Source organism: Corvus moneduloides, chromosome 16, assembly GCF_009650955.1.
Source record: "Corvus moneduloides isolate bCorMon1 chromosome 16, bCorMon1.pri, whole genome shotgun sequence".
In the NCBI taxonomy this organism is placed as follows: Eukaryota; Metazoa; Chordata; class Aves; order Passeriformes; family Corvidae; genus Corvus; species Corvus moneduloides.
Genome location: NC_045491.1, coordinates 264,602 through 283,241, shown reverse-complemented (window position 1 = coordinate 283,241; position 18,640 = coordinate 264,602). Strand labels below are relative to the sequence as shown.

General features: G+C 39.8%; 1 protein-coding gene across 2 annotated transcripts in view; it reads right to left on the bottom strand.

Moving 5' to 3' along the window:
• Nucleotides 1–18,640, bottom strand: part of BMERB1 (bMERB domain containing 1) — a 47,436-nt gene that overhangs the window by 16,704 nt on the left and 12,092 nt on the right. The window contains exons 1-2 of one of the 2 annotated variants that reach the window (XM_032125433.1): nucleotides 10,438–10,462; nucleotides 7,680–7,803 (exon numbers count right to left, since the gene is read on the bottom strand). In XM_032125433.1, coding sequence (XP_031981324.1) covers nucleotides 7,680–7,783 — 104 coding nt within the window. In that variant the 5' untranslated portion in view covers nucleotides 7,784–7,803; nucleotides 10,438–10,462. Of the gene's footprint in view, nucleotides 1–7,679; nucleotides 7,804–10,437; nucleotides 10,463–18,640 lie in introns of those variants that run through there. The other variant, XM_032125432.1, reaches the window with a different exon arrangement.

Here is an 18,640-nt window from a genome sequence, read left to right as displayed (position 1 = left end):
AAGAGCCTGTGCCACACTAGGCTGTATCAGTGGGAGAGCCATGGTGTCCCTCTACAGCTGGGCTTGGTGTTTTCCCTAATGGTGCCTTATCTTACGAAGCCGACAACCCGACAGGTGTATCTATTGAATAGTATGTATCATCACACAACTGCCTCCTTCTCTACAGCCTCCCCAAGTGCATCCTACGTTCCTAGAGCAAGATACAATCAGGAAGAAAAAAAAAAGGAAGGAAATCTGCTGTATTGTTAAGATTCCAGAACAGTGAAGGAAAAAAGATTTATTGCTCCTTTCCATGAAAAGACGGATCTTATCAGAAAACACTGACAACAACAACAGCTCTATTCATGAGCAAAAATCTGGTTTTGCTGGTGTTATTTATTTACACTGCAGTAACAGCAAGGTGCCAAACTCAGAGAAAAGTACCAGATGCTCAACACATAAGTAAACAGTCCTAAGGGAATTCCGTGCTTAACCTTAGATGACAGAAAACAGATATTATACAGTACAAAATAAAAAAGGAGCAAAAGAATCAAAAGTACCCAAGAAAGCAAAAGTCAGAATACCTGCTTAGCAATATATAACCAGTGAGTTACCACTGCTATTCACACCTCTGACAGCCTGTTTTCTCTCTTTCCTCTCTCTTCCCCAGGGTGATGCTCAGTGTGGGGCTCTGTTGCCACAGGAGGCATGAAGCCACTGAGAAATCAGAGTTGATGTCATATTAGTGAGACACTTGTAAGAGTGTTAAAGTATTTGGTTCAAAAAAGAATTCAAATTTGAAATTAATTTTGTTCATACAACGACAGCAATTACTGCTGCCTTCTCTCACTTTAGAATGGAACACTCCACGTACACATTTTTGTAGTACTTTGCAGCATTACTTTCCAAGTTCAGCCAGTAATGAGACTGTTTCATTTTCCCACTTTGTGTCTAATAGATTTACTGCACCCATTTTAAATTAAAACATGGGATTTCCAAGTTGGTTTGTTTAGGGTTGTCATCACCAAGGGAATTAACCTCTCATTTCAGCAGTTCTTGCGTACTTTGGAGTTGCTTCCCTTTGCAGTGGTTGCATAAAGGCAGGCAGTCATCAGAGATACTTTTCTGTACTTAAAATACCAATGTGCTGTGCATATTGCAAATGACATAAAGGTGAGACTCCTATCTGACCCCTATGGATGTCCTATTGTTCTTAGAAGGAGTATGTACTATACATTTTTCTCCATGAATTTGCCCTGAGTTTGAGATTCTACCATTATACCCAACACCCTCCAGAATGACCATTACTGACTATTCCACCTCAACTACTACCAGCAATGGACACATCAATGTCACAGCAGGACAACAGAGATTTATGGGTTTTGCAAACTGGGAGAAGGATAAAGGTTTAAAAGGCAAGTAAAGAAAAAGTAAGCCTGATTTGAAGCAAGAAAAAAAACCAAACTAGGGATAAATTATGTACTCTGGACAGCTAATGAAGCTGTGGGACTGCAAAGTCAAGTTGCAGCAAACTTTTCTACATAAAAGGTCTAGGATTTCAAGTAAGCAACCATAACAGTATAAAATGGTCTAAAATCCTGAATAGATCTATGGAAAATGTGGATGATGTAAATATTATTAGCACTCTGGAGAAGAGGGAGTCACCTACTAGTGTGTAGTGAGAGTATACAATGACCAATTTTAATTCTGAGTCAGCGTGGAGGTGAATTTGGCATCTTCACAGTATTAGTTTAGTGATGTAATAACCACACAGACATTCAGCAAATACACCATTGTATTTATAGCATTTTTACAGATAAAAAAAAAGTTTAATGAGTAAAATGTTTTCAGTAATTGGCTAAAGCAACCTAATAGGGCTTTATGTTTAATATCTTCTATTCCCTACACATGAAAAAACTGCCATTCTGCCATTTTCTGCCATTCTACATGGCAGAAATAACCATCCCAAGACATCTATCACAGGTGGAAGCAACCACCACAGTTTTAGTTCAAGGTCATCCAATATAGCTTGCTTCAAGCTTTGCTTCCCATCTGGAAAGCCAGCAGTATCAGGCACTGGCAGATCTCCCACAGACTGTGTTTCATGATGACAGTGGATGCTATTTTATAAGAATTCCATGCCTTTCCACAGGCATAGGCAATAACTGTGGGTGAGAAGATCTCACCTTTACTAATAATATTTACTGGCTCCCAACGTGCTAATGCATTTTAAAATGCACAACTTTTGCACTACGAATGATTCAGAAGTTCAGTTTTGATCTGCTCTGTATCACATAGAGGTCTGAGGGTTTGCTGCCTCTCTCTGTCAGCTAAACTGAGCTAACACATGCATCATCCATTTTCACAATTGTGTCTTTCAGCACAGTAGATTTCCATGCCCCCAGCGATCCTAAACTGCCTCTGAAGCCAAACACATCCACAGCAGCAACACATTAAATGTGTGGCAAATGTGACAAGGAGGATGCTGCCTGAGCAGCTCTCTCAGCTTTTGGGTCTGTTATCTCACCAGGAAAGGAAAAAAAAAAGGAAATGGGACAGGAGAATTAGAAAGGAAGAGAGAGTGTGCATGTTCTGAAGGGGTGTGTTTGCTTTCCTTAACAGTACAGACAGATTGAACATTTACAGTTTGACCCAAAACTCTTTTTATAGAGAACATTTTAAGAAAGGAGCTGAGAGAAGCCTAAAAAGAGAAGGAGGGGGAATGCTGGCAGGCTATAAACTGATGCTCTTCTGTACATATTGTCTCCTTCATATGAATATATGCTGAGTTCTCAGCTATTCTAAAAACAAACCAAGAAGAGCTGGAGATAGCATACGATGGCTTCAAGCTACATTTTCATTTCCTGGGCTGGCTGGAGATGGTCACAACAGCTCCTGGCATAATTTTATGAAATTTCATAGTATCAGTAGCATTGAAGGAGAGATGCTACAAACAACCACAATTTCTACATAACCTGGACATATCCCAAGGAGGTCCATCCTGGGCACTAAGCAAGGCAGGGTCTTGAGACAAAAATAGGATTTGATAATGTAATTACAGAGCAAATCACAGTGCATCTGCTCTGCTGTGACTGAGGTTGCCTGAGCTAAAATATGATTGTGCAACATAAATTGTGGTATTACCTAATTGAGAAAGGCTTGATTTTATAATCTGAAAATTGTCTCCTTATGAACTTTAGATAGTTCTTCATAGCAAGCAGGTATTCAGCCAGAAGTAGTGTGGATTTCCTGGATATGAAGGGTACAGCTGCTTGCAGCTGCCCTCCTTTTTTTTTTAAAGGAGGAAACAAAAACAAAGAGCAAAGCAAAGGACACATTTACAAAGGTTAGTATCTAACTTGAAATGTGCACAATGGTTTGGGGAACTTCATGACCTGTTAGCCCATTGCTTCAGCTCATTTTTCTTTCTTTGTTTCTTTGTATCAATAAAATGAAAAGAATTATCAGAAAACTGGCCTCCTATAAAGTATATGCTACAGGATGAACTATTTCACTGTGGTATATAGCAAATAGTCTGTCAAATAGATAAAATCGTTCAGCTGCTTTCCTTGCTTTTCAAATAAAAAAATTTCAAGGGACAGGCCAAGAATAAGCTGTCACACACCTAAATTTCACACAGTGGAATTAAAAAGCTGTGTTTTGCAATAAAAATTATTATTTGAAATTTGAAAATCAGAGATGTCTGTTGGAGTTTCTGTATGCTTTTGCTTCACTTTAGAGTTCCAGAAAGTCATACTGTTTAAATATATCTTTGTGTGACTACACTTCATCTTTAAGTGCTTTAGTTTTTAATTACTGAAATGAGGTCTTACTTTTATGTTTAGTGCACCAGTAAGGAATTTCCACTTCTCTCTGCAAGGCAGAGGAAAGAGTGTACAAAGGACTGCAAAGCAGTACAAAAGAGTGAAAAATTACATGTAATGGAACCGTATGGCTATTTCTGGTCTCCACATAAAAATTTCTGCTGTTTCATTTTTACACAGGGTAAAACTTGTTTCCACTGTTCTCACAGATGGTTTTTTCTGTATTTTGGGGAAGGGTTTTTTTTTAATACAGTAGACTACAGAAATATCTATGCTTGTCTGAGAGTGAATCCTTGGTCTGTCACTAAAAACCAGTATGTGCTGCTCTGTGGGACTGGGGACAGCACATCATTTGTGGGCCTGGTACAGAGATGCTGTAAAATTGCAACACCTTCTTAAATATATCTTCTGAATTTTAAAATCATTTTGATGGGTATTAGTACATGTCCACCAGTCAGTGAGTCCCTTCCAACTCTAACTGTTCTGTGATTCTACGTTTTGCCAAGGAATCCCTCATGCAGAGTTTGTATTGTTTGAAGAGAGACACGTGCTATACAAACCACAGCTGAGGAACCGCCAGAAAGAACATTACGTTACTGATGATCTCACATATCAACAGGAACAGTTTTTCCTTGTTCACACACAGAAGTGTGAAAAATGCAAACCAATTCCAGGTCCATTAACATCTAGACCTTGCTAGGGCTTTTTTTTAGTTGGGTTTGTTGGGGGCTTTTTACTGGCTGATATGCTAACCTGGAGCTGTTCTCTGCCAAATGTCCTTATTTTATGGCTACCACATTTGCATCTTCTTCATGGAAAATAGTAAATTTAATTAGCAGCCTCAAAGTATGCTCCTTCCATGGATTAAACCTGACAGAAGAAGAGCTTGCTGTGGTTTCCATCAGCAGCAGGTCTAGCTTGCAGAGTTTTGTCTCCTTATTCTTGAGCCTGAGTGTTTTTAAATGCAGTGAAGAGCGGTGGCACCTACTGGGGTGTGCAAGCAGAGCTGACAGGTCGTGTGTGCCTGTGACAGGAGGGAGCCACGGGCACCGTGAGGGCTGGGGACACACTCTGTGCACAGCTACAGAGCACTGCTTTCTTTAAGCACAGCTACAATATACTTTGTCCTGCTTTAGGATCTGGCTACATGTGAATAAAAAGATCAGTCAGACAGACAGACAGTGAGAAGAATGAACCATTACTTTAAAAAACATAGCTGGAAATGTAAGCTGTGGCTGGATGTGCAAGCGATACAGAATCGTTTCATCGTGTTCATGCTTTCGTAAGAACTGTAAAAACACCCCAATTCAAGAGAATTTCTATTCTGTTGCTAACAGCATGAAGGGCAAAAAAGGGAATACAAACATACCACACAGCTTCTCTAACACTATGTGTGTGTTTTATCCTTTTGCTATAATTAAAGGAAAAGCTAAAACAGAAGCAAGAACTAAAGAGATGTGGTTCTCATTAAAGCTGGTCTGGCACTCCGTGGTCTGAGCGTAGGTGTAGTGCTGCTTATTAGCAGGGTTCAAAGCTGAGTCTGCCTTAAACCTGTCTGAGGAGGCTCAGTTTCATGTGGCTGGTTGTATAGGTCATTCCCAGGGGAATCTAGTCCTGTCAGAAGAAATCAGTTACTAAAATTCATGACCTACATACAGACTTCTGGTCTTGGGACATTGGCAATTCATTACTTCAGAAATGAAATGAAAAAAAAAAAAAAAAGGCTACATATAAAGTCTTCCACAATCTGTCTGTGAATTAGAGTTTATGTAATCTGCTTAGTTAAACAGATACAAAACTTGGACCACTGAGGTAACCATGATTTGTGCTGTTAATCTCAGCAACAGGTCATTAAAATACATTTGTCATTAGAAGATGTTTGTCATTGAAGACTAATGCAGCCGAGCCCTTCCGTCAGTGTAAACTATCCAGCATGAAAGCAGTAAAGAACAGGTGCTGCTGTATTACTTGGGTATCACTAGCAATATGCTTCTCTCCTGTCAGGGCTAAATTGTAAAAACATTTTAAAAAATTAGATAAAGCCAAATAGACAATTTTTTTGGCCATTTCATTCAGTGGTGCTAACAAAGTGAATTTAAGTGCCTCAAGGATTAATGAGCAGAGTCAGAATATTCTGCCACACAGCAGGGAGCAGCTGGGCTAGAAAGCTGTGTGAATATCCCTGGAAAAGTGGTCATCTTGGTCTGCTCCTGCTGAAAGAATGAGAGGGTCTGTGACTGTAGCACTCCATGACTCAGAAAAGACAGAAACTGAGGCCACCTCTGCAGTCGCTGCCTCTGTCACCTGCCTGCTTTGCCAGTACCTTGGGCCAAGCCTCATGGAGACTCTGCTGCTCAGAAGAACTTTCCTGCCTGTGCCAGGGAGAGGCTGGGAGTGCTCCTGGGCAGCTCTAGGCAGTGTGTGAGGATGAGATCTAACGCAGAAGGAGAACAGGGCACAGTATGAACATCAGTTCTATTCCCTCTTCAATAAGCAAGCTCTTCTGTGTTAAATCCCTTACTCAAACACCTGCCAGGCAATACAGAGTAAAGAGTGTGAGCACGGGGGAAATGCAAAGAACAGACTGGATACCAGAACAAACAGAACAATTGCTCTCATTCACTGGGGCAGTTTATTTCAGTGCTTTGTTTGATACAGAAAATGTCAAGAGAAGTGCAGGGTTCACTGATGAGGCTTCTTCCAGATTAAATTTATGTACAAACCAATAACCAAGCAGTTATTTCACTACCAGGAGCAGGAGTGACAAAACCTTTCCTGTTCACTTTATTTGTACCACTATGGCATTATCAAAGGTCAGTGCCACTACTACCAATCCTTATTTCCAAAGATGTCCAAGCAGTGATTCTGGGCAGAAGTCTTCTGGGATAATACTCAGAGATAGATGTCTGTGCTGTTTGCAGAGGGGTGATGCTTTCAGCTTCTGGCAATGCAAGTCAGGGCACTAAAGTTAACCTCCAGCGTAAGGGTCAAAGTACCAGTCCCCTGTACTTTAACGTGAGAAGACAGCCAGTGAGTTTTTTCAGGGCACTGAAGCTTCATTAATGCCAAGGGCCTGAGTTCAGCAGGTTTTAGAGCTACTGAAGTTCTTGGCCTGTCGGCAAGTTGTTTCTGACCTCGGACACTCAGAGAGGACACTTCAAAATAATACATTTCTTATTAATAAGCTCTGATCTTCTAAATTCAATGATTTAGGAATATTAACCCTATTGACTTCATCATCAGAATTGGATTAATATTCATGAACCTTCAGTGAGGCTCCTATGCCTGACCTTTTTGGCAATTTTGAAAATCCCTCTTGGAGTATTCCCATTTAATTTGATACATCAGAAAGTGTTTTGTGCTCATAACTTAATGGCTTCCATTTAACAAATGTCAAATCTTGGCTGCTATTAGTGCAGAACACAGTGTGCTCTCCTGTGACATGAACTGTCTAAGACTGCTGATGAAGTAGGAATAAAGCCTGAATTAGGTTAGACTGTGGAAGCTTCAAATCCCCTACCTGTTGATATTTTGTTCAGACAAACATCCTTCCCACAAAGGACTGAAATCAGGTAAGAAAATATGCTCCATAGACATATACTTTGCTAAAGTTTCCTTTTGTAAGCAAGAGATCTGTTTTATGTACTCTGCAAATTGTGCTGAATAAAAAAAAAAGGTGCTGAATTAAAAAAAGGTAATTTCCTTTGCAACTACAAAAATCATTTCCCAACGGCATTTTGTAAGTGCTCACCTAACTGGGATGCTCTTTATCTTTCTCCCTTTTAAAATGTCAAGCAGATAAAAGTAGTCTAAGTACCATTCTTTCCTATTTTGATTAATTTTGCATAATGTTTTCCCAGAAGGATTGATACTTACATAAACCTGAGTTCCGATTCTCTTCTGACTAAGACTTCCCGAAGTCTCTGGATCTTTGCCATCTCGAGCTCAATTTCCTCAGGCATCATTGTTGTTTCAGCCATTGAAATGATGTCAAGTTGATCTGTGTGTGGAAGCAGAGAAAATTAATTAAGCCAGTCAGACTGTCTTAATGGTGTTTTTCAGGAATGTAAATTAAATCGGAGCTACCTAACTATAGAGTAATTAATTCTAACTGAATGCTGTGTTGACTGGTTTCTCTATTTTTTTGGTTATTACTTCCAATGTAACTGTTTGGAAGTGGAAGGCTCCGTAAGCCAAAGTGACAATCATTTTGTTAGTGAGGCTCGACCGTTCCTCTAAGGAATCCCAACCCCATACACAGCTACAGCCACCATTCCTTAACTGGTATCACCACAAACTGACTGCTTCAAAACTCTCTCAGAGCAATTACTTGCAGCTCTGAAGAGTCCTATCTCAGTGCAGGCAATGTAAATCCACGAATGTTTCCCATCTTTAACCCTTCTAACTCTCCATGCCACTCCACTCTCTTAGCTTGACTCAGAGCTAAAGCCCAGCCCTACCAAGAGGAGCCAAGGCTGTGATCAGAAATTATGTAGGGCCTCATCCTGCAAGGGGCTGAGTGCCTCTCACAGGGACATCACAATTGGTTGAGGAGATAAAAAGTACTTTGCAGTAATAACCTGGCAACTGGTAAGGCCATGGTGCTTCTATGATTATTTCTACATAATTGATGAATTACCTCTGTAACCCAGAGAGAAACAGGGCTGTGAACTGTGCTCCCTGAAGGTAATTTATATAAGATGGGTTTGGAAAAAGAGCCGCTTGGCCTCTAGAAAACTCCATTCCAAAGGTTCATCATACTTGGCCTTCATGTTAAACAAGAATTTAGAGACTGAAAAACAGGGTGGCTGCATATTTTGGAGATATATTCCTGAAAGAAGGCCTGTTTTAGCTGTATTGATTTGAAAAAGGGAAAACAGAAAGGTCAAAATCTACTCAGAATAATTATCCAGAAAAGAGCAGACAAAAAGCATTAGAAAATAAGCTGTTCAATAATTAAGAGGAGACTAATTCTGAAGTCCCTCATGACAGATTACGCACAGCTGAGCAGAATTTCTGACAGAAACTTGGAGTAGGAATGAAACTACAAAATCTCAACAAACAGCCCCTGTATGAGCTTAGTTCATGGTTCTCCCAAAATGGAAGCAAAGGAAAAACATTCTATGCTATATAAACATACACTATTCTATTCTATATAAACATATACTATATAAACAAAATATAGTTCCCTTGTATTTAAAAATAGATAAAAAAGATTTTTTTTTAAAGTTATCCTGCTAGTATTATCTGCAAGCTTTGACTTCGTTTCTTAACAAAGAAAGTGGGGAAACAAAAAAACCCACTTTTTTTTTCAAGATAATCTTGAGAAAAAGCAGTGGGACAAATTTTGAAATGTCTGTCATGAGAGGACAGCCATGTTTCAGTAATTGTTTTTAAAACTCAAATTGCAAAACTGGTTTGTAAAGCAAGGCTATCTTGTGTGTCTGAGCACACAAATGATGCCTGTACAGGATGGATTTCCCTATTAGAAACCGTTGTATTTGTTGGGGTATATTTGGCTGATGTGTAGTCTAAATGTCATGAGGTTCCCACAGGCCCACCTCTCATTTTCACTGCTTGCCAAAAATATAAGCAGGAGATGGGAAGTTATTCTGATGCTACCACGAATTAAAGCCAATAATACTGGTAAACAGAAATATAAGCCATAAATAAATTACACATACGTACATATTATAAAATTAGTTCTCAAAAACTCAGAAAACAGAAGGAAAAAAAAGTAACTCATTTACTTGCACTCTGCAGCTCTAGCTGTAAGTGCCCTAGTGACACCCCTCGCGTGGGGTCAGCTTCCACCTTGTGATTTCAACAATTCAGGAACAAACAAGCCTTATGCCCTGGTGATGTGCTTAAAGCCAGCACAAGAATTAGTGTGTCAGGCAGAAGTCTTCTCTGACCCCTTGCACAACAGTCAAGAGATTCTCCTTCACATCCCACTCAATGTGTGCTTGAACCAGAGAAAATATTTTTGAAAGTGATCCAAAATTATGCAGTGTTTCCAAAAGAATTAAAACTGCAAGCAAGGCAGCAGAAGTTTGAAAGTGGAGGGAAATAAATATAGAAACAATTAGATATTAGCTCACAGCTTGTTCTGCAAACTCAGAGATGTGGCTGGAACAATGGAATGGAGCACAGGTGTAAGGACACTGCCCCTGAAGAGGCCAGGTCAGGATTCCCACCTCACCCCCTCAGCATTGTGATCCTCACAAACCACCAGCCTGTTTGGGGCTCAGTTTCTCTTCTAACATTGTGGATAACTGGCCTACCTGGCAGCAGCTGTGCTGAAGCATAACTAATTATTTTTCATGAAATGGTTTGAGGTCCTGGGATGTGAACCACTTGGGAAGAATATGTTAACATCATTGAGCCTTTAAGTAAAGCTCTCGCTCTGTCCCAGTGAGGAATGACACCTCTAGTGCCTTGATACATGACTCAGAACAGCTTCACACTGAAGTCTCTTACATTTTCAAAAAAGAAAGAATAAACATTTCATTTTATTTAAACCAGGTATGCAGTAGTCAACTATTTTTTTAGCATATATTGTTATTAAGCTTTTTTCCTGGTAATGATACAAAATTCATAAAGCAAAAGTGGAGACAACACTGAGATTACTCACAGCCAGTGACAGGATGAAACTGTTTTGTCTGTTCTGCAATGTCCGGGATAATTTTCAGTGACAAAGAAACAAGTAAAAATATATTACTGTATGCACAAAAAGATATTAGCACAAAAATAATTACTATACGGAAATAAAATTATCAAGCTATTACATACAGTGAGAGTGACTGAAGAGGTAAACCTGAAGTTATTTATGCATAATTTTGCTTCAATTTAAATGGAGACTGCTATAATTAAACTAGGTATTAACTTAATGATCACATTTTATCCTCAGTGTGCCAGCCAGAAATAGAACAGTAGCCAGCTATGTTTAAAAGCAACAAAAAAATAAATTGCCTATTACGTCAGTAAGTGCAAAGAAAACTTTAAAAGAAGTCTGAATTGACACAGTGAGAAATGGGAGAACGCTTTACACACGGTGTCAATAGTTTCAGACCAATTGGTAAGGAGTGCTGTAATTAATTATCAGCAAAGGTCCTGCTGCTGTCATGGATGGTGGCCCCACAGGAGGAGCTCCCTGTGCTCTGCAGCCATTAGTGGTTTAATTGTCATTGGGGGGTTCTTATTATTGTAAACATCATGGAGAAGGTTTGGTGTATCAGTAACACAAAGGGTCCCAAATTTGTGCTGTAGGAACCCAAAACGATGTCGCTGCTACTCTGGTGCCAACCGCACACTGAGCTCCATGAACACCTCAGGCACTTGCAGGCAACCTGCAGCATGAAGGCAGGAAAAGCTCAGGGAGGAGCTGCCTGTGGATACACAGCAAGCAGAGGGTCTGCTGGATCAGAAGTCTTCTCAGGACAATGTTTATCCTTTTCTTGTTTATGACTATTGCTGTTGGAAACTCAGTCACTCAGCCTTCAAGAGTCATCTCAGTCATTCAGCAAGGGGTGAGCTCCAGCACAGGTTAAGGGTAATGGCCCCGCTCTCTACCACTTCTCTTTTTCATCTTTGACATGGGTGAACCATCCTAAATGAGACTGTTTGTTCAACCCATGACTGCTAAGAGCTCTTTAAAGGATGGTAGTACAGATAAGCTGCATGACTTCTCTAATGTGGATACCACTCAACAGCAAACCTGCTCTTCAGCCCACTCAATTATGGTGCTCCAGTTGAAAATTATTTTAAGTCATTGATCTGGACTGGACTTAAATTGCGCAATTTGAGGCCTACCTCCACTCCTTTAAATTGTCCAATAATAAGATAATCCTTGTTAAGAAAATGTTAATGGATAAATTTTGTTCCAAATCCGGGTCAGCACTTTTGGGGCTTTTTCAAGAATTCAGTGAAATTCTTGAGCTAATCCTTTTTCACTGAAGTATATTAAGTGCTAATAGAGCAGAGTGCAGCAAGTAAACTCTTAATGCTACTTCACATATCAAAATCAAGACTTCCAAGACCACTATTGGTTGATGAGACAAAAGAGGAGTAAGCAGGAGGCATAGGTCAGAAGTGGATGAAGAGAGAACCAGCTAGTGCCACTTAAAACCAGCATGCTTGGTGGAAATTGAAATAGTTGCATGATGCGAAAATATTGTTATAGTTCAAAATATTCCAGATAAAAATATGTTCATGTGAAAAGAATCAGATTATTCCTATCGTTTGTCACTAGCATGTCACCTGGAGGCATGAATGGCTAGCTTGCAGCCAGGCCTTTTACTATACCTTTTGTTGCTGCCTCAGAGTTGATTTTTTTTTCTGTTTGATTTAATCCTTCTGGTGCAGGATGTAGTGGCCAGTAACTAACCTGTGTAGGAAAAACTACATTTAATTGCTTAATTCTAATCTAGCTTGCTGCAGCATTCTATTAGTGTGAATCCTAACAATTACTAAATTTGGCATGTGTGTGGCACAGTATTTATTCAATGCTTTATGATGTAATTTCCATATAAATACAATACAAACAGCTGCAATGTATTTTGTTCCTGGATTGCCTGAGAGGCTGCAGTCTTGCACAATTCAGAATGGGTAGACTGGGGGAAAGGGAAAAAAGGGGCAGTACCAGGGTGGCAGTGAGCTGACTGTTGTGGCACTGAGCACATCCCACACTTCTGCTGGTTTCACTGCCTGGGCTCACATGGTTTGGACACAGGCAGTGGTCTGGCTTTGGAAAACATCCCAGGGATGTCCTCATCCTGCTGCAGAATACAGCCCAGAGTTCATTTCAGGAGTTCTTTCAGAAATGCTGTAATCTCCTCTTTTCCCTCAAGGCAATCTCTTTTCCCTCAAGGCAATCTCTTCCCTCTGCCTGTCAATTTGCTCTCCTGTTTCATCTCTTGCACCAAGAACAGGTTGGTGATGGCAGTGAATTCAGTAAAAGTTGGGATGGTGCTGCTGGTTGCATCAGCCCTCAGTGACCAGCTTATAGGCTGCACTGAGGCAGCAGGAGCACAAATACCTGATTAGTTTTAACACTGTGGAAAAGTAATCCCTAAAGACAATAGGAGTGTGCAGAGGCTATTACTGGAGGAGCAAAAAGCTAACGTTCTACTCCGGTCAGATGTGCAAAAGTTCTCAGAATCACTTTGCTTCCACTGGCATCAATGGCACTGAATAAGGGAGATAGCACAGCTGAATTTTGCCTCTAGCATGAAGCTGAATTTTTTTTCTTATTATTGTGGCTGTTATAATTTTTGAATACTTACTGATACTTCTCCACGAATGGAGCAACACATTTAAATTTTGGGATCTCTGGCACGTAGAGCTATGAACTGCACTTTGGGCTGATACAAGGAGCACACCTCCTTCACAGGTAGCCAGATGTGCTTTGTCCCTGCAAGCAATGGTAGCCAAAACTTTCTGACACAACTGTGCCTGCTGGAAAATGCCAGAGAAGTGGCATTCAGAGTATTTGGGGGATAACATTGGATTCAGTACATTTACTATAAAGTCAAAAAGAACCCCTCTGTGCAAAGACCCTTGTTTCCTTTCAGTGCATGAGGATCCAGAGCAGCCTTGCACTTCTGGAAATGTTAAATTCCAAAAGTAATCAGAAGTTTCAACTGCAATGCAGCTCCCAAGTGCACAGGGGGTAATCTTAGAGCCCTGAGATATTGGCTATAACCAGGCATCAAAGCTTCAAATATTTTTGCCAGACAGCAGGGCAGCTAGAAATCCCAAAGGTGTTTTTTTTCACATGCTCCATGTTTCAGAGTAAACCTCTGGGCTGGCTGAGTCCTCTTACAGCTTGGCTTTGCAATAGGCAGCTGTGAAATCTGGCAGCTCTAGGGATCCTCTTTGGCAGGAAGAATCCAGAGATGCCTACTGAACACTGATTAAACACCAGGATCTCTGGGAGTGTCATGGTCATCAAATATCCCTGCTTCTCCAATGTCATTTGGAGAAGGAGAAGAAGTGGGGGACTTTTCTGATTTGTGGGGAATTGTGGTGCATCTCTGCTTCCAGCAAACCTGAAGCACAAAGCACCGGCGACCTCGGCTCTGTGCTGTGCTGTGTAAAGATCACTTATGTTCTGGGATAAACTACTGGACTTGAGCAGTCCCTCACATCTGGTCCATTCTGCAGCTCCTCAGGCAAGAGATCAGAATTTCATGTCTGTAGAGAGACATATATGATTAATTTTTTTCTCTATTCATCTACCTCTTCTCATTCAAAAACCACCACAGATCATTCTGTTTGCCATATCATTTCCTCCCAAGAACTACTAAATCATCTGCTGTGACTGGTGATGGCTCTGTCCTTCAGTCAGCTGTGGTCTGAGTGTAATATATATTATATCTATATTATAATTATTCTAATTGTAATTATAATATTGGGATTTATTTTGTCATGAATACTTTTTTTTTTTTTAAATTATCACAGATTTACAGCCCAGACATCTTCAAACATAAGTTTCTACTTCAAAAGTATCTCACTGACACTCTACCATATGACCCCATTTTAAAATTAGGTGAGCAGAGAATATAAAAAGCACAGCGTGCAATTGCCCACTGCACTTCTAGAATCACTGCCCTGTCTGTTCCATATCTAAGAGCCTCTGGTTATAAAAAGATTCTTTTAGTTGCTTGTCCTGTATATTCTTGTTCTTATCTCCAAGCTTTGACCTTCTATCTTTCATTATTTACCTTTGCAAGAAAGCCTGTTGGCAGCTATCTATTCTTTCCCATTTCAGGCTTTTGTATACTTGGTCTCACTGAGATTTCTCTTGAAATACAAATGCCACATTCACAGTGTTGAATGTTAACTCCTTCCTCTAACTCTGAAAGTCCTTTTGGTTCCTGTGGTATTAAACTCAAAAGTACAGCACACAATGACTCCTGTCACATCTGACTGAAGTGCCTGCAGTTGCCCACTGCCCAAATAAGATTCTCAGTTGCTTTCCATCTTTTATGCTGTACTTCTGTAGAACAAGTTGCAATGCACTGAATAAAGCTGGTTTAAAAACTGAACCTGAAAGAGATCCTGCTTTGAGTTTTCTCACTGAACTACATATCCCCATGCAGAAATAGACAGTCAGTGCTAAAAGTGATGCTAATTAAGGATGGTCTTCAGTACTTTGCTAACTAGAAGTTTTACAGTTAAATGATTGTTCCAACTTTTTAATTTAGGGACCACTTTCTGCCCTTTTTCCCTATTTAAATATATATACTAGCACAAATCCATAGTGATAAGATCTATAAAGATCTTGCCTCTTAAAAAAAAGCATCAATTTATGCTTGCTTGTTATCCTGTAAAATTTATAAGCAGTAATTATTCTTTGCTTTGTTTTTTGTCAGTTTATGGCAGTTCCAGTTTCCTAAGTGGGTAATTATGCAACCCTTTAATCTTACACTTCCCCCAGGAAAAAGATGTCTCTAGTCTTGAGAAACTGCTTTGTGCACAGAAAGCTTCATCTTGGTTGTAATGATATCCTGAAAAAAACAGCTCATCTGGCAATAGTTGTTCATCTTTCCCTGACAATAAGGATCCTGTGAATCAGCACCAGGCTGGAGTTCTTGTAGAAATTTAATGTCATGCATAGGTCTTAATGTGATATTCAGACTTAACATACCTCATACTATGCTATCCTATATTGGGATTATAAATTCCATTTCTTCTACCTTGCCCTTAAGCTTTCAGATTCCAGCATTCTTCTGACTTCTGATGCTGTCAGCCTTGTGGTACTCATCTCCTTGTGGTGAGGGAGACAGGTGCTGTAAACAGCTCAGCTACTGTGTATTGCAGGCACAGTAGGTCAGACTCAGGACGTAGAGAAGATCAATTTGACCATTATCTGGGGCTTTAAGGTAGGATTTAGCTGTTTGAGGTCCAGTGTCCTCTGCAGTCAGACACTCCCCCTACAGACTGCAGACTCTTTCTCCATGCAGGAAGTCGTAAGGATCCATCCTGTCAAATTAACCTATCCCTTCAATAGAGTGCTCCATATCTGCTTCTATGTTCCTCCCTCTGGATCTAAGGGCGCTTGTGTGTGCAAGGAAATGATTCAGTACAGTGGGACAATGTGCTACCTAATTATCTCTGACTACAATCAGTTCTAGCTGTAAATCTGTGTTTGATTTGGTGCTGGTTTGTAGCAATATCAGTATGATTTTCATGGAGGTGTTTTCTACTACTGAGAGTTCTCCTGGCTTTCTCTATTTTCATATGTCTTTGATTTGTGTCTCACAATACTCTGGATAGTCCCCTAAGCAGTCAATTTTAGGGGGAGAGGGAGGACTTTTCCTCAGTAGCACCTTCTCTTGCAGTAGTTTAAGAGCTAATACAAAACCATATTTACAGATCAGGAAACAGGATTTCAACACTCTCAGCAATAAATGACCAAGAAGTCAGAACTTAATATTGAACTAAAGTTTCTTTGAAAAGATAAGACAAAAGCAGCTTCCTATTAAAATCTTTGCATAAACAATGAATAAAAGCCCCAGGCCTGATTTGATTATGCCATAATATTGTCAAAAATACAGATTTTATTAGTGTGATAGAAATTTGCAGGAAGTGCTCCTGATGTAAATAAATTCAGGATATGCAGAAGTATATCTACTAAGATAAATTACCCCCATGACACTTACAGGTTGGATCTTGAAAACCCTTAGGGGTTTTGACACTCCAATTACAGGGTTCAACCTTGCTACTTTGATGTTGATTCCAAGACTCTGTTTGGGCAATTTGCATGCCCCAGCCAATTTCCATTCAGTCAGTGATAACAAGGTTGCACACATCTCTTCAGCTAGTTACAGGGCAAATGCATAAAAATGACGAAAACAGAACCATGAAAACAGCAAAGGGAGTTGGAATTAATATCTCTATAAAAACCTTTTTAAACTCAAGTCCTATTGAATTAAAAAACCCCAGACACATTATTCATGGATTCACATCCAATTCTCCACTCAGCTGAAACCAAATCCTGTTTTAATATCAGCTGCATCTTTGAGTTGAGACGGTTTTCAAATATCCAGATTCTAAATTTAGCAGATTTAACTTTTTTTTCCTTATGGTGACTGTGATAAGGTCACAACAGCTCACGCCTTCAGATGCAAGCTGTCCTGCAAGTGACTGCTCAGTAGGCAGCTCAGGATCATTTCAGTATAGTTCCTATCACACATTAAACATAAATATCAAGCAACACAGTGGGTCTTTACTGGTGCCTCAGAAATCCTGACAGAGTGCAAAAGGATTTGCTCACATACAGAAATTTTTCAAGCAATTCCAGCACAGTGGAAGGGCATAGTCACGACTGGTGCCATCACTTCAGAGCCCAGTATTCCGCATCCCCAGGGCCTGAACTGAGCCACAAACTCTCTTCAAGACAACTGCAGTCCATTTGCAAAATAGCCCATGGTATCTCATCCAACCATTTCTGTTGTGCATAAAGAAGGATTAAGTGGGTTTGAGTGGGATTTAAAGAAAAGCTGTCCACATAATTAGGTCTGCAGAGAATTATGACAGACTTCACAAAGTACTATACTTGAATTGTGCAAGAACATTTTCCAGATTTCCTACTGTTATTTCCAATTTAAAATAAACTCTAGTTTGGGTACCAGTACCACATTCCTTGTTTCCAGATGCTCTATGACAACAGGATTTTTCACACATTTGGCTGGTGACTTTAGGTGAGGCGTGAAAGCAATTTCCCCCAGACCACACTACATGTCAGTCTGGAACTAAGCAACCTAATTTGTCTTGATGTAGCCGCAATAACAGAGTGGCATTTTTCCACCTCTTTCTAGATGTACCACTGTGTATTTCATCAGGGATTCTCCTACTGACCTAACCAGATGGAGGGGTGCCCCCATTATCCCAGCAAGTCTAAAACTAGATGCTTCTCCTAATGGTCTGTTCTCCTGGTTCCTCACTCTCCTCTCTGCCCCTATACACAGATAAACAAATAAATAAATCTCTGCATGTAAGACAAATCAGCTAATTTCTCATGATACTGTTTCATATACCACATATCACAGACTTAGAGAAGATTTTCTTAATTACGTACCCAGTCTGGAATGTGTCCCATTTAAAATGCTGCCCAGAGAAATTCTCAATACCAAGGTAATATGTGACCTCGTATCTCATATATGAACTCTCCCCGTTTTGCAAAAATCAGTATGTGTGACACAAATACTTGGTGTAAAGTTGAAGGTCTCCTATATGAGAAGTCACCTTTCTTACGAGGCAGGTGTTTGAAAAAGGAAATTTTTTTTCATCTGAGCCAAGAATTTCGTCTCAGTGCATCTCCACGTCACAAAGCGTGAGATCAAGATTTTTGACATATGCTGAACATGCACTTCACCAAGAATTAGCCACCACAAATCCAACGCATCAGAATCCTGTGTTTCTTAATTTGAAATTCCCTGTTTAAGAATTAAATATAAGCCTAAAAAGATCTAGAAACAAATTTGTCATTCAGTGAAATATTGGGATGCCACCAGCATGAAATCTGTTGGTTTCTTAAAATGAATTAAGCTAAATTGCTTTCTTTTTTCTTCCTCTTTCCCCCTCCAGTAATCTTTCCTATTTGATTCTCTGGCTTTACAATGAGATGTTCCTATAAACACCTATTAGGTGTTTATCTCCCTTGTTGCTATACGAAAACTTGCAACCAGAAAAGAAAATAATATTGACTCTATTCAGGAAGTGTTATCAGATAGACTGAATAGACAAAACACATTCACTATAACCTGTCTCAGATCACTCTTCGTACAGTAAATTCTACAGGATTAAATAATTAATTTACCTTTCATTTGTAG